Source organism: Grampus griseus (genome assembly GCF_964374135.1).
Source record: "Grampus griseus genome assembly, chromosome: 14".
NCBI classification, from domain to species: domain Eukaryota; kingdom Metazoa; phylum Chordata; class Mammalia; order Artiodactyla; family Delphinidae; genus Grampus; species Grampus griseus.
Window position 1 is genome coordinate 37,623,094 of NC_139008.1, and position 13,439 is coordinate 37,636,532.

Here is a 13,439-nt window from a genome sequence, read left to right on the forward strand (position 1 = left end):
CCCTGGGCTCCAGTCCTGGAGGTCGAGCACCGCCCAAGCCTTCCAGGAGTAGAGACAGCCATGCTTGACCTACACTGTGTACCCAGTAAAACTATTCTTCCAGAACCTGGGAGTAACACAGACTTGAGGTTTCAATCCATAGACCAGAGAAGGAGCTACTAAAGATCAACAAGAACAATTTAGAAACAGTGCAGGGCATATCTGAAATACTGAAAGAAAATAATTTGTACTTAATTATTTGGATCCAGTATTTTGAAAAGGAACCAGACACCCAGTGAACTCTCTCCTTTCTGCCACAAACACATATAAATAGTAGGAAAAAAGGTCTAAACACATAGCTACATCCAAATAAGGCAACATCCTTAGATGAAAAGAAAGAGATGTCTTTCTAAAAGAAGCAGAAGGGGGTACCCCAGGTGATGAAGGGGACGTGGCCTGCAGTGGGGCCAGGCCAGAGCCACACGGCTGCATGTGTACTGCCTATCTGAAGCCGAGGGCCTGCCTGCCTGCCTGTGGCTGAGACTGGAGCAAGTTCCTGGGTGATGGCCATGCTCGGAGCCCACTAGGAGACAGAGACTTCACGCTCTTCACTCTCCATGGGACTGCCTAGAGGCCACCTGCATTCCCCACCACACCGGAGAAGCCCCTCATAGCTGATGCCCTCTTTGCAGACCTGAGCACAAGCAGCACCCCCAAAGAGTAACCTGGAAGATGAGCTATCTCATTAACAATACTGAAAATACCGATTCTTAAAGACACACACACACACACACACACACACACACACACACACACGTTTACGTTAACCCCTCCCGCACCTTTGATGATGGCAACTACTATTTTCCTCCTTTGATGATGGCAACTACTATTTTCCTTTTCCGGAAGGGGAGCCTGAGGCACAGACAAGCTGAGAGACTTGCCCAGAAAGACCAAGCCTGAACACGGCCAAGCCAGCATTCCAGCTCCAGCTCTTACCTGCTTCATTCAACCAGAATGTTATTAACCAATCAGTCAGAAATGAAAAAGTAACTGAGATAAGAATCCCAATAGACAAATTCAAAAGTAAACAAGACCAAGCTGGGGAAATCTCCAAAGGGGAGTTGGCCAGGGAATGTGGCTCTGGATGCTGCATGGTACACATGGTGGTCTCCCAGGAGCAGAAGGCGGTAAGAAGCAGACATCTGGAGAAATCACAACTGCTTTCCCCAGCACTCTCCAGAACATGGGCATCAGCCTGGTCTCCACCTCCCTGTGCCCCTTTCTGGATTCTTGGCCCTGGTGCCCCTCAGGTCCCAACCTCTGGCACTGGAGGGGCAGGAGTAGAAAGGATTCCAAGAGTGTCTGGACCACAGTAAACTCATTTACAGTCTTTATTGTAAAGAAGCTGCAGTTGGAACATGGGACACTGAAAATACACAATCACAGATTGTTCTTTCAGAAGAGGGAGGGAGAGACTCATATATACAAAAATTGTAAACATGTTCACTTAAATATCCACAAATAATTGGTCTATGCTACAATGTACAGGGTTGTCACTCAACTGCAACTCCAGAGGGAGGCGACTGTCTGTAAAAATGTAATGTGGCAACCACATTTGGTATTGACTTAATGTGAAAAGCCAGCTTTGAGCAATGCATGAGTACTCAGCTATGCAAAGGGACCCCCAACCTTGGGCTGGGCCTTAAAATGGGGTGCAGTGTGGGGAGCTGAGGGACTAGTCCAGGGAGCCGAGGTAAAGGGGTTTGCGGGGAATGGCTGTCTCCAGGGCATGGTGGGAAGGTGAAGCCTCTAGGCCTCTCTCCTCGTGAGGGGTGTGTCCTGCTGGGCACCCAGATGTCTGGAGCCTCCCTTGGGCAAGGTCTTACTGAAGGGCTGGGAGAGGGCTGATGCCCAGGCCTACAGCCATGTTGTGCTTTCCTGGCCAGAGCTGCCCGCACCCCAGCAAGGGCCTGGGCCAAGGCAGGTAAGGGCCGGAGCTGGGGCCACAGAAAAGAGGGGCTGCTTGTGGGGAACTACGAGGTGAAACCTGAAGACTTGACCACAATCACAACATCGACAGGGCTGGGCTACTCTAGTGAGCCTGTAAGAGGAAATGGAGGGAGGCTCCAGACAGAGCACATGGCCCTACAGGGTGAACCACCAGGACAGAGCAAGGACCACCACTACCCACAGGGACAGGGGATGGGGAACAGTGGCCACGGGGTGAGAGTGGTGTCCCTTCCCCCAGTCACCCCCAGTCCAGGGCAGCCCCTGCATCTGGCTATGGAGGGCAGCTGGACCCCTGACACCAGAGTGTACAGGTGAGCCCTGCCTGGCTGGCTCATGAGGGGAATGGCCCGCTGCCTAGGCTGGTCCACTGGAGGCTGAAGGACACGTGCCCAGGGCTGTGCTGTTCTCTCCTCAGGACCTCTGGCCCTGGGCTGGGGACTAAAGGGACTGGAGGAACTTGGGGGGAACGGCCCAGGCACCCTGGAGGCTACCCTCTCTTGGCCCCAGATGGACCACAGCATCCACACGTTGCTGCTGGGCCAGGAGGACCTGAGGGAGGTCCCAGGAAGCCTTGGATCCTGCATTGGTGGGGCAGCCTTTGTGCCTTGGTCTGGGCCTGCTGGCCACTAGTAGGCAGGAACCTGGTACCCTCTGGGGCTGGTGTCCAGAGTCTCGGTGAAGGGCGGGCTCTGGTAGGTCTCGGTGCCCTCCACACCGCTGCCCACTGGGTAGCCTGGGTAGGTCTGGCCCGCCCCAGCACCCAGCTGTTCGGTGGCAAAGAGCGACATGTCGGTGCCCAGACGGAACCGCTGCAGGGCCTTCACGGTAAGCGCCGCCTGAGGGGGAGTCCGGGGTCAGCCAGGGCCGACCCTGCCCCGACCCTTACCTGGCCCCAGTCCCTGCCGGCCGCAGGCCGCCGGCCGCACTCACCCAGCTGAGGATGGAGAAGAAGCTGAAGGCAATGGCGGCCCGCGCCGCGTCTGCCGCCTGCGTCGTGCCCGGCCCGGGCGCCGTGCGCTGCCACTGGTTGGTGAGGAAACAAAAGCCCACGAACCACAGGAAGGACCAGAGCCCTGCGGGCAGGTGGGCGGGCGGGTCAAGGGATGCTGCACCGAGACGCCCGGCCCAGCTCTGCCGGGAAGGAGAATCCGCAGACCGAGAACCCGACCCGTCCCGCCCACTCCCGCCCCGCCCGGACCTGTCCCCGCCCCAATCGGCTGAGAATCTACGCGCTCCCTCTGGCCCCGCCCCGAAGCCCGCCCTTCCGACTCCGCCCACCCGAGAAGCCCCGCGCGCTCCCCCAGGCCCTGCCCCTCACGGCCCCGCCTACCTGAGAAGCCCAGGTCCAGCAGCACCGCGCGGCGACGGTCGCGGACGCTGCTGATCTGCTGGAAGCGCACGTCGAGCAGCAGGAACGCGGCGCAGGCGAAGAAGGCCCCAAGGCCGAGCGCGACGCCGAAGCGGCAGGCACCCGCGTTGCCGTTGAAGACGCAGCGCAGCTCCGGGCCGCTGTCGGCGTTCACGTAGCCCTCGTTGACTATGGGCCCGAAGACGGCGATGGAGAACACCTGTGGGCGGTGGGAGAGCTCAAGGCCCTGCGATGGCCCCTTCCTGGTCGAGGCCCGAGGTCTCCTAGCCCACCGTGAGTGCCCATGCCCTCGGGAGTGTCCCTGCGTTCCCCTGCAGCACAGGATCTATCTCTGGGTGGGGGTCTTCGGGGACCCCCTCCCTTAATATCTACCTCAAGTTTAGTAAGTATGGACAAAACATACCATTTAGTGAGCATCAACTGTGCCCAGGCACTGTGTGTAAAATGGCTACATGTGTTTGCTCATGGAATCCTCCCAAACAACCACAAGAGTGCCACTGCTCTTATCCTCTTTGTAGATGGGGAAATCGGGGCTCCAACAAGTGAAGTGCCTTGTGGAGGGTTGCATGGTTGATAAAAGCCAGGGCTGACATTCAAGCTGGGTCCTCTGTATCTTGTGGAGCCCGTAGTGTCCCCCATGGCCCACTCCAGAGTGTGGGAACAGGAGCTTTCACCTGGACCAGTGATCCCCAGGCCTGAGTCAGCAGGGCTAGGGGAAGTAGATGTGGAGTCAGGCAAGAAGGGTGGGAGTATGGGGGGGGGGCAGGCAGCAGAAGGTCAGCTGCACAGAGCTGTCAGCCAGGACCTGAGTGGAACCTACCCTCAGCATTTGGGAGCTGTACAGCCTCATTTCTTAGCATGCCAAATGTAGCAGGCACAACTCATGGGGTGCTGGGGACAGGAATAATACCCACCCACCATCCTGCACTTTGTGGGCACTCCAGGGATGATGGCCCCACATGACTGTGGCTAATTAACACCATCCATACATGGTTGGGCTTAAAAGGCGACACTGTTGACCTCTGGGGTTCAGTCAAACCTCAGTGCCCTGTGCCCACGAGGGCTGGAAGGCAAAGGAGTGTGGACCACAGTCCTTTTAAACCAGAAGCTGCTCTTTGAGCTCTGGGCAGCCCTATATTTCTAAAAAAAAGACCTCTAATTTCAACTTCATTTCTCTCCTTTCCAGCCCCAGCTCCTAGAGACTTAGTCAAGAGTGAAACCAAGGTGCAAGATATGGACACGTACCCACAGGTTGGTCCACAAATCAGGTCAAAGCTGGGACCAGAACGTAGGGTCCCTACTTCCTGGTCTGGCCAGTCACTCCACCCAAGGGCCCCTGCCCCACTCTGGGCACCGCCCTCCTGGAACACAGGTGAGTATGTGCCACCACCAGCCACCACCAGGTGGACAAAACCCAGAACTCAGCATTCCACCTTCCATCTCTCCTGCCTGGAGGGATGGGAAGGAGGAGCAGGCCACTGGGCCTAAGGTTGCCCCAGTAGGCTAGGCTGCCTCTAAATCTGCCCCTCCCACACCACCTCCAGGAAGCCTTCTCAGTGTAGAGCCCCTTCCAGCTGCCCCACTCAGAGGATTCCCAGAGCACACCCCCCAACTCACAACTGCAACTGGGGGGCCTGGGAATGGCCAGCTCCCTTCGAAGGAGCCAGGAGGATGTGCGTGCAGAAGTAGGGGGTAGGCTCTGCCTGATTCTCTTGGCTCCGGTAGCCCTTACTCGTGCTGAGGCTGAGCGCTCAAGCCCCTCCGCGAATCCCGCCCCCACCCCTGTGCCCGCTTCCAGGGTGTAAGCACATGAAAAACCGAGCGAGGGCTGAGGAAGGGGATTGAGTTAGACCTAAGGAAGAATTGAGAGGTGGGTGCGGCGGGCAGTGACCTCTCAAGGTACCCGGCTGTCGCCGCCGGCCCCTCCCCCGCCCGCAGGTGGGCGCGCCCTGCCCGGTGACGTCACCCCAACCTGCGGCCGGCGGGGGAGGGGCCGGCAAGGATGAGGAAGGGGGCTAGAGGCAGGTGATAGGGATGAGGGAGGCGAGGCGAAGTGGGACGGGGTATCGGGGCGGGGCTTGGGCCGGGGCCACTCACCCAGGACGCGATCCGCAGCAGGGTCTGGGGCCGCCGCGCGAAGCTCACAGGGTCCAGGGTGGCCCCTGCGCGTCCCGCGCCGAACGAGGCTCCCTCCATGGCCAGCCCGGGCGGGCCGCGTGTCCCCGGCGCCCTCTGTCCTTCTGTCCGTCGGGCCGACCCCACCCGAGGCCGCCCGGGGCTGCTGCCGATGCTGCCAGTGCTGCCGCTGCCGTCGCCGCCTTCCGGGAGTGCGCGCCGGCCGCGGCGGGGGCGCGCGGGGCGGGACCGAGCCTACACCCCTCCCTCTGGTCCACGCGCGCAGGGCTGGAGCACTCACCTCGCTCCACCTTGCCCACCTTCCACCCCACCCCACCCACTCTCACCGCAAGACCAGGGTCCGAGATGGAGACCATCCGCCAGGTCCCCATCAGGAGGCGGGGTCAAGGGGCTGAGTCCCCCACGGCCACTCACAAGTAGTCAGGAGTCAGCAGGGCAGGTGGACACTGGGCTCAGCCTTTGCCGTAGCCACGTGGGTGGACAGACCGACATGACCCCACTCCTCTGTACAGGGCCCTTTCCTGAGTGCCTAAGGAGGTAACAGGTCCAAGGGCTCCAGCGTCTCCCCCAGCCCTCAGGGAAAGGGAACCCAGCTTCCTGCCTCTGGTCCCCATAGACCAGAGGGAGGTTACTGGGGCCTTTCCCATGACTTCCCACTGCACCCTAGCTTCTCCTTCACATTCTATCCTCCCTAACAGGGAGGGAGGATGGCCTCTGCCCTCAGGGGCACTTGTCCAGGCAGGCAGAGCCCAGAGGCACACATGGGTGGGAGTTGGGGCATCTCTGTTCTTTTCCTGTGGTTGGATGTTGTCATTCCGAGGGTGCTCACTGAGCCCTGCACACTCCTGGGTCTCCCCAACTGACTTTCTGCTGACATATTTAGTTTTGGGCCGAGGAGTGGGGAGAAGCATCAGAGATGGGGAGTTGGAAGAGTGGGTACCTAGCTTCCCAGCACCCCCGCTGGGTCTTCGCCACAGATGGCCCAGCTCCAGGTTAGACAAGGTCCCTTCCTGCATGTTCCTTCCAGGCCAGCCTGGCAGGGGCCCAGATGACTCCTGTTTCTGTCTAGGACATTGAGGAAAGTCTGCATTTGTTGAGCATTTACAGTGCCAGGTGTTTCACCACGACCTGTGGAGGCAGGGACTGTTTTACTGCCATTCTTCAGATGGTAAATAGGCAAGTGGGAATTCCCTGGTGGTCCAGTGGTTAGGACTCACGCTTTCACTGCGGAGGGCCCGGGTTTGATCCATGGTCGGGTAACTAGGATCTTGCAAGCTGCACAGTTGGCCAAATTAAAAAAAAAAAAAAAAAAGGGCTCCCCGGTGGCGCAATGGTTAAGAATCCGCCTGCCAATGCAGGGGTCACGGGTTCGAGCCCTGGTCTGGGAAGATCCCACATGCCACGGAGCAACTAAGCCCGCGAGCCACAACTACTGAAGCCCGTGTGCCTGGAGCCCGTGCTCCACAAGAGAAGCCACTGCAATGAGAAGCCCACGCACTGCAATGAAGAATAGCCCCCGCTCACCACAACTAAAAGAAAGCCTGTGCACAGCGAGGACCCAACGCAGCCGTAGATAAATAATAAATAAATAAATAAATAAATAAATAAATTTAAACGAACAAACAAAAGGCAGACTGGTTGAGTTCCTTCATCACACTTAGAAAGTGAAGAGCTGGGATTCAAATCCAGATCCCTACTGAGCCAGGGCAGGTGTGGTCAGAAGTGCCACCCACTAGTTGACTCCATGACACTGCATCCAATCCTATCACCTCTCCCCTGTCAGTGACAGTTTCCTCTCTGTCTCATGCATCATTCATTTCCCCCTTTTACTTGATCATTTACATCAGTGCCTAAACCTGCTCCATTCCTGAGCCCACTTCCCCTCCAGCTATCACTGCTCCCTTTAGTCCCAGGGGCAATGCAGCCACTGCCATCCTGTCCCCATCCTCCTAGGAATACTTGTGATGTCACCCTCTCCTCGTGTTCCACCTACTTCATGGGCCCTTTCTTGTTATCTCTTTCTTGTTATCTCTTGTTCCATCTGTGACCTTTGAGCCTTAGGGGTCCCAGGGCATGGTCCTGGGGCTCTTCTCCCTGCTCTATGCTCACTGTCTTGGTCTCCATGCTAACAACTTGAGCCAGAATTTTCCCTTGAACTACAGTCCCACTCATCTTAGCCTGGATACCCTGGAAAACAGAATCTGTGGCAAAGTTAAAGAGTTTTATTGGGAGGTGAAACTTTGGGGAAGCCAGAGTTAGGGAAAAAGTTAAGTGAGGCAGGGAAGGAGGGAGAGCAAACATGGACGGCGTGCTCCTGAGCTGACCACAGCTTTGCTGGCTCCCAGCGCACAGGTGACTCGGGAAAGGCCAGAGACAAGCCCTGTGCTGGGGACGTCCATCTGTAGGAGGAAAGAGCAGTGACTTCTCTGCTGGTTGCTCCCTGCCTCCTATTTCTTTATGTAACCTGGCCCCTTGGGCAGCCCCTGAGGAAGCCAGCACCCCCGTGGGGCCAGTGGGGTAAAGATGCCAAGGAGGCTGTGCCAAAGGTTGGCCCCTGCCCAGGGAGGAGCTGAGACACTATGGGGAGAGGTGAGAGCTGTACAACCACAGGGGTACGGTGCACTGTTGCTGGGCCATTCCAGCTGGGAGCCAGTGCCTGGGAGCAGGTGTGGCTGAGAGGGTGTGTGAAGGCCCAAAACCTGGGTCCAGGTCACCCCCAAACCTGCTCCACTCACAGCCTTCTGCATCTCACTGATACACTGGGCAACTCCCTCCTTCCAGCGGCCAGAACCCCACAGCCACCTTGGGCTCCACCTTCAGAGTGTAGCCAGTGAGGCCTCCCACTCATCCTGGGGCGAGCTTCCTTCTCGGCTGCCACAGGGTTATCTGCCCCCCCTCCTCTCGCCCACACCTGCCTCATTCCAGCTCAACAGCCAGAGGGACCTTTCAAAAGTCACATTTTGCCGTTCCTCTGCTTCAAATCCTCCACTATGTTCCATGGGAGCTGGGTGTTAAAACCACATCCTTGCTGGGGCCTTGAGGACCTCCTGCCATGTGACCTCCCCTCACCTCTCTGATCCTCCCTTGGCTCCAGCAACTCAGCCTCCTTGGTGTTCCTGGAACATCCTGGCCCACCCTTGCCTTGGAACTGCTCCCTCTTCCTAAGGAGCCAGAACCCAGATAGGAGGAAGCAGGAGACCACAGAGGGACGAGGGCAGGCCCTGTCCATCGTTGCAAATCCCAGCACAAAACACACTGAGGCCAGGTCTTCAGTCACTTCTCCAGCATTTTATTTTTGGTCTCAAGCTCCACGGAGCCTCCTCTGACAGGCCTGGGACGGCTCTGTGAGACCATGAGCCAGACAGAAGGCGCACAGCAGAGCTCAGCCCCCAGGCCTCTTTCCTGAAGTGCAAATGGCACACAGCCTCTGCAGCTACCGTCCCTGTTGTACCCCTAGCTGTCCCTAGCTACAAGATGGGGAGACAGTTGCCTGGTCCGGAGGGGCGAGACAGGGGAGCCCAGCCAGGCCTGTCACCTTCCTGTGCAGGGAAGTAGGCAGCAGGGTGTCAAGTGGGCGGGAGGCCAAATCCTAAGGAAGGGACAGCCTAGGCTGCTCCTGCCTCCTTCACCTGCAGCACCACGGGGCGCGGGTTGAGCAGGAGGCCATCGGGGTGCCTGCAACGGGTACCCCCACTTACACTCAGAACCTGAGAGGGAAAGGGCTCCACGGGTAGCGTCTGGGGACCACCCAACTGAGACAAGGCAGGCTTTGGCTCTGACACGCACTTTAATAAGCCCAACTCTCTCTGGCCAGGCCGCCTACAGGCTCTGGCTGCCCTCTAGTCACAGGAGCCGTCCTTCCAGCCGTCGCGCCAACGCTCGTCCACCAGCGAGCAGTTGAAGTCCGGCTTGCCTAGCTTGCGGTTCACCTCGTTGTGCAGGCGGCATAGCCACTGGGTGAAGCAGGCCCGAGTGCGAGTGTCTGGCTGGTTCCTGCATATCCTGCGTGTGGGGGAGCACAAGGAGAAGGATGGCAGGCAGTGCTCCCACTGTCCCCGCCCCACCAGATCCTTGCCTGCTCAATTCAGGGAGGAGAGCTGGGGCACTGCTGTGAGCTACACCCGGAAGTGCCCTCATGCTCTGAATTCCCAGAAGGGGGCAGACCCTGCAGCAGCAAGGCCTGGTGGACTCCTAGGCCTGTTCAAACCCTCACCTCGGGAGCTTTGCAAACCCTGGCAAAAGCCCTGGGCAAGACATTGAGGCAGAGGCCTCAACTTTACAACCTGGTAACAATCAGGAATCCTCACCCCAGCGTCCCTGGCCCCAGGCAGTGTGTGGAAGGGGTGGGGTTGGCATAAAGGCAAAACTGAAAAACAGATCTGTTTCTTAGCACCTGTGGCCCTGCTACATCAGCTCAGCAAGAGACCTTGTTCTAAATGCCCAGGCTTCAAACAGCAAGGGCTGCCCTGCCCCCCACATCCAGCCCAGAAATGCCATGGGTGCCAAACAACAGTTCTTGGGCTCCCCAGTGAAGAAAAGGTGGCTCCTGGAAGCAACAGCAATGAGTTCCCAAGGTCTTGAAATTGGCAGTTCTGCTCCAGAAGTTAGGCAAAGTGGAGTCCTCCGAAACCTGCCAGAGCCTCCATCAGTGCTAAGCAAGGGATCTCATGAGGGAAGCCCTCCCTGGGAGCCTTGTGGCTGCAGAAAGAAGCAGTACCCAGCAGCAGCCCCAAACAGCTTGGCCTTTGAGGAGGAAGAAGATGGCTCAGATGATCCAATCCCTTCTCTGTTGGTGGTCCCTGCTCTCAGCAACCCTCTGCCACCTCTGCATCTTATTTCTCTAGGCTCCCCTTTATGACATCAGCCAGGGGCCCCAGGCCCAGGCGGGATGCTCTGCTGCCTGCAGACTGTGCAGACACAACTTACCTTTTCCTTATGTCTTCAGCACACTCCTCACACGGGTAAAACTTGGAAAATAAATGTATGAACTGAGCCATATCTTGCTGCTGTTCTGGGGTGGGCAGGTCGGGATAGTAGGCCGCCAGGGTATGGAGGACAGACCAGCTGTGGCGGCCCAGTTCCTCGCGATCCGGAGGACAATCTTCCCTAAACTTGCTGTCCCGCTGCGGAAGGAGGCCGATAAGGGTCAGTTCGGTTTTCCCCAACCAGAAACCTACAAAGCTCCCCTTTTTCCCCCACCAGCCGCAGGCCCGCTGACTGGAGACACAAGTCCTGAGGCCGATCCAGCCCACATGTGGCTAAGAGCCGAAAGGCCTGGGCTACCTTGGGGGCAAGGTTTAGGAACAGCCAAACCCGGGAGGCAAAGTCTCTCAGGCTTAGGGCCTGTGGGAACGCTCGGCCTGGGCCTTGGGAAGTCGGCCCGGGGTGCTTGAGAACAAGGTGTGGGGGCCGGGGCTAGGAGTCAGCAGGGCTCGCGGGCCTCTGAGGGGAGGTGGCGCCCCCCCGCATCTGCACCTTCTGCTGTGTCCGCATCCACGACTTGAAGTCCACGCAGGCCCGGCAGGGCAGCCTCCGGGAGGCGTCCTCGGCGACCTGAGAATCGGAGGCCGGCGCCTGGGATGGCGTCCGGGCCAAAGAGGCGGAATCTCTCCGCCCCGCGCCCCGGCCGCGCGCGTCCGTCACCAGGTCGTCCATCACCTCGGAGCGCGCGCCGCCGGGTAGGAAGGAGAATAGGTTCCCACCGCCGAAACTCCCCCGCTCGCCGGGCGCCGCCATGTTGCCCGCGCAATGCCTGCCGGGCCAGGTCGGCCTCCAGCTGGGCTTCCAAGTCGGCCTCCAGGCCAGCGCGCGCGCCGCCGCCAGGGCGCGGCCACAGGAGCCGGGCGCGCGCGCCGCGGGCGCGGGCGCTGGGGCTGAGCCGGGGCTGGGGGTGGGGGCGGGGCCCGGGGCGGTATCCGGCATGGAGGCGGGGCTGGGGGCATTGGTCTGCGCCCGGGAAGCGGCAGAGACAGGGGTCCGGGCTAAGGACGCGTCGGAGACCCGGGTCGGGGTGTGCGCGGAACCGGAGGCCCGAGTCCTGGCCGCGCCCCTGGGCCTCGTTCCACGGCCTGTGCCCGACCTGCGTCGTCCGTGTCTGCGCTCCAGCCTCCTCCAGTAGAAGAGCAGCGTGCTGTGGAAGACGCGCCCTGGCCGTGCCGCGGCCTCGGGCTGCGGCCTCGGCCACGTCCGTGTTACGGTCTTCGATGCCCCCATTGCTCCGCTCTGACCGTCCCGCGTGCCCGCGGCTCTGTGCCCTCAGTTGGGGGAGCGCCCAGCTGGGCCGTGAGCGCACAGAGGGCGTGCTGTTGGTGCTGGGGGTCCACGGGTTCCACTTTGGCGACCGGCGCCATGGCAACGGGCGCCTGGCAACGCGGGGCAGGGCCGTGCCTGCAAAGGAGGAGGTGCGTCTCTGGGCTCCCGAGAGTACCGAGCAGCCTCTCTCCCCCGCACCCCGCCCCGAATCCTACAGCCTACTTGAAGAGGTTAAACCCACGTCGGGAGTGGCCTCAGGGATACCTCTGCTTCCATATGTACATTAATTCATTCTGCAAATATTTGTGTAGTGCCTAATCTGTTCTAAGCACTGTTCTAGGCACTGGTCTGTGCAAGGAGCAAGATTTGTCCGTCCGTGACCTCCTCAGCTCATAGTCCAGTGGTCAAGACGGAAAAAACAAAACCAAACAAACAAAAAAGAGTCACACTAATAAATGTTCAGGTACAAACTGTGATGGGGGCCATGAACAGGGCATGGTAAATCTGGGAGGCCTCCTTGAGGAGGTGACACTTAGGCAGTGGCCTGAAGGATGAGGAATCAACTGAGGAGGGCAGTCAAGGCCAACGCAGGAGGGAGGAGGATCTTGGCTACTTGCATGGGCAGAAAGGCCAGTGGGACAGGACCTGGGAAGGGTGGTGGGAGGAGAGATCCAGAGGTGGCCAGGGACCCACCAAGGACATCATCAACTGCCGTGGCAGCTGGGAATTTATTCTGAGGACCCTGGGAAGGTGCTGGGAAATTTTGGGCAGGGTACCCTGGCCTGATCCCATTTCTGTTTTGCAAAGATTCCTCTGAAGAGTGGATTTCATGGGAGCGTGTGAGGAGCACAGGCTTTGGGGGAGGATGGGGCTGTTGGTAGTTGTCCAGGTGAGAGATGAAGGTAGGGGGTGTCAAGAAAGAAAGAGTGGAAAGGATCTAGGTTGTTGGGGGTGTAGAGCAGGGGCTCTCAGCTGGCATAGGGAGAGGCCTCAGCATCTTTCTAGGTCCCTGGCTGTGAGTAAGCTGGCCCTTCTCCCACTTCTCTCCTCTGTCTTCCAAGGGAGCAGGATCTGTTCCACCCTGTACCCTACCAGGCCAGTGGCCCCCACTGAGATTGGCAAGGTGACAGCTGGGCTGAAGGCACTTTGCAAAAATTAGGCCTATGTCCACAGGTGTTCATTGCCTGGGCCAAGACTAGGGAAGGTTTGAAGGTTTCAGAGAGAGCCACTGGTTGGACAGATACACAAAGGCCTTTTGTCAAGGCCAGAGTGGTTTCCTGGAGGGATGCCATAGAGGCTGACGCCTCCCTCGAGGGCTTGGGGTAGAGGGAGTCTCAACACAGAGCCGGTGGCTCCAACAGGGGGAAGAACCACTGTGTGCCAGGGTTGGATGGGGCTCCAAAAATCTCCCCTATAAGGAAGCAGTCCAGAGATGTGGGGCACCTGGGCACACCACCTGTCTGGGGATTCTAGGGCCTTCCCTTCACCACCCCAGTTAGTGGGGGGATGGTCACTCTTGATCTCAGAGGCTGTGTTTACAGCAAACTATGATAAATCATGAATTCAGAGATGGCTCTCAAAACAGTCCTAGTCGCCACTTCCCCCATCCCCCAAGCGCTGGTGACCCTCTTCATCCTGCCCCAAGTCTCTCCACCACAGGGGAACCTATGGGGTAAAACTGTGACGTCCGCCT

General features: G+C 58.8%; 2 protein-coding genes and 1 long non-coding RNA gene across 3 annotated transcripts; 1 reads left to right on the plus strand and 2 right to left on the minus strand.

Annotated features, from left to right (window-relative positions):
- Positions 1–1,395: 1,395 nt before the first annotated feature.
- Positions 1,396–5,609, minus strand: SYNGR3 (synaptogyrin 3). Its single transcript, XM_082670968.1, has 4 exons — positions 5,456–5,609; positions 3,320–3,557; positions 2,920–3,062; positions 1,396–2,825 (listed from the first exon to the last, which is right to left on the minus strand). Exons 1-4 carry the CDS (start codon positions 5,552–5,554, stop codon positions 2,616–2,618), a joined length of 690 nt encoding a protein of 229 aa, XP_082527094.1. The 5' UTR covers positions 5,555–5,609; the 3' UTR covers positions 1,396–2,615.
- LOC309832919 lies at positions 3,610–7,013 on the plus strand. The gene is made up of 3 exons (XR_014297721.1): positions 3,610–3,631; positions 4,545–4,609; positions 6,853–7,013. It is a non-coding gene; the product is annotated as an uncharacterized lncRNA (long non-coding RNA).
- A 1,754-nt stretch (positions 7,014–8,767) lies between these two features.
- On the minus strand, positions 8,768–11,230 carry GFER (growth factor, augmenter of liver regeneration; the record flags this gene model as incomplete). Its single annotated transcript, XM_082671204.1, has 3 exons — positions 8,768–9,496; positions 10,421–10,617; positions 10,970–11,230. 3 exons carry the CDS (start codon positions 11,228–11,230, stop codon positions 9,334–9,336), a joined length of 621 nt encoding a protein of 206 aa, XP_082527330.1. The 3' UTR covers positions 8,768–9,333.
- Between the last annotated feature and the right edge of the window lie 2,209 nt (positions 11,231–13,439).

Coding starts and splice junctions, on each gene's coding strand:
- SYNGR3 (XM_082670968.1), bottom strand. CDS start 5,554: ATGGAGGGAGCCTCGTTCGGCGCGGGACGCGCAGGGGCCACCCTGGAC. Junction 3,063..3,319: donor GCTGGACCTGGGCTTCTCAG/GTAGGCGGGGCC, acceptor ACCTGCCCGCAG/GGCTCTGGTCCTTCCTGTGG. Junction 2,826..2,919: donor TCTTCTCCATCCTCAGCTGG/GTGAGTGCGGCC, acceptor ACTCCCCCTCAG/GCGGCGCTTACCGTGAAGGC.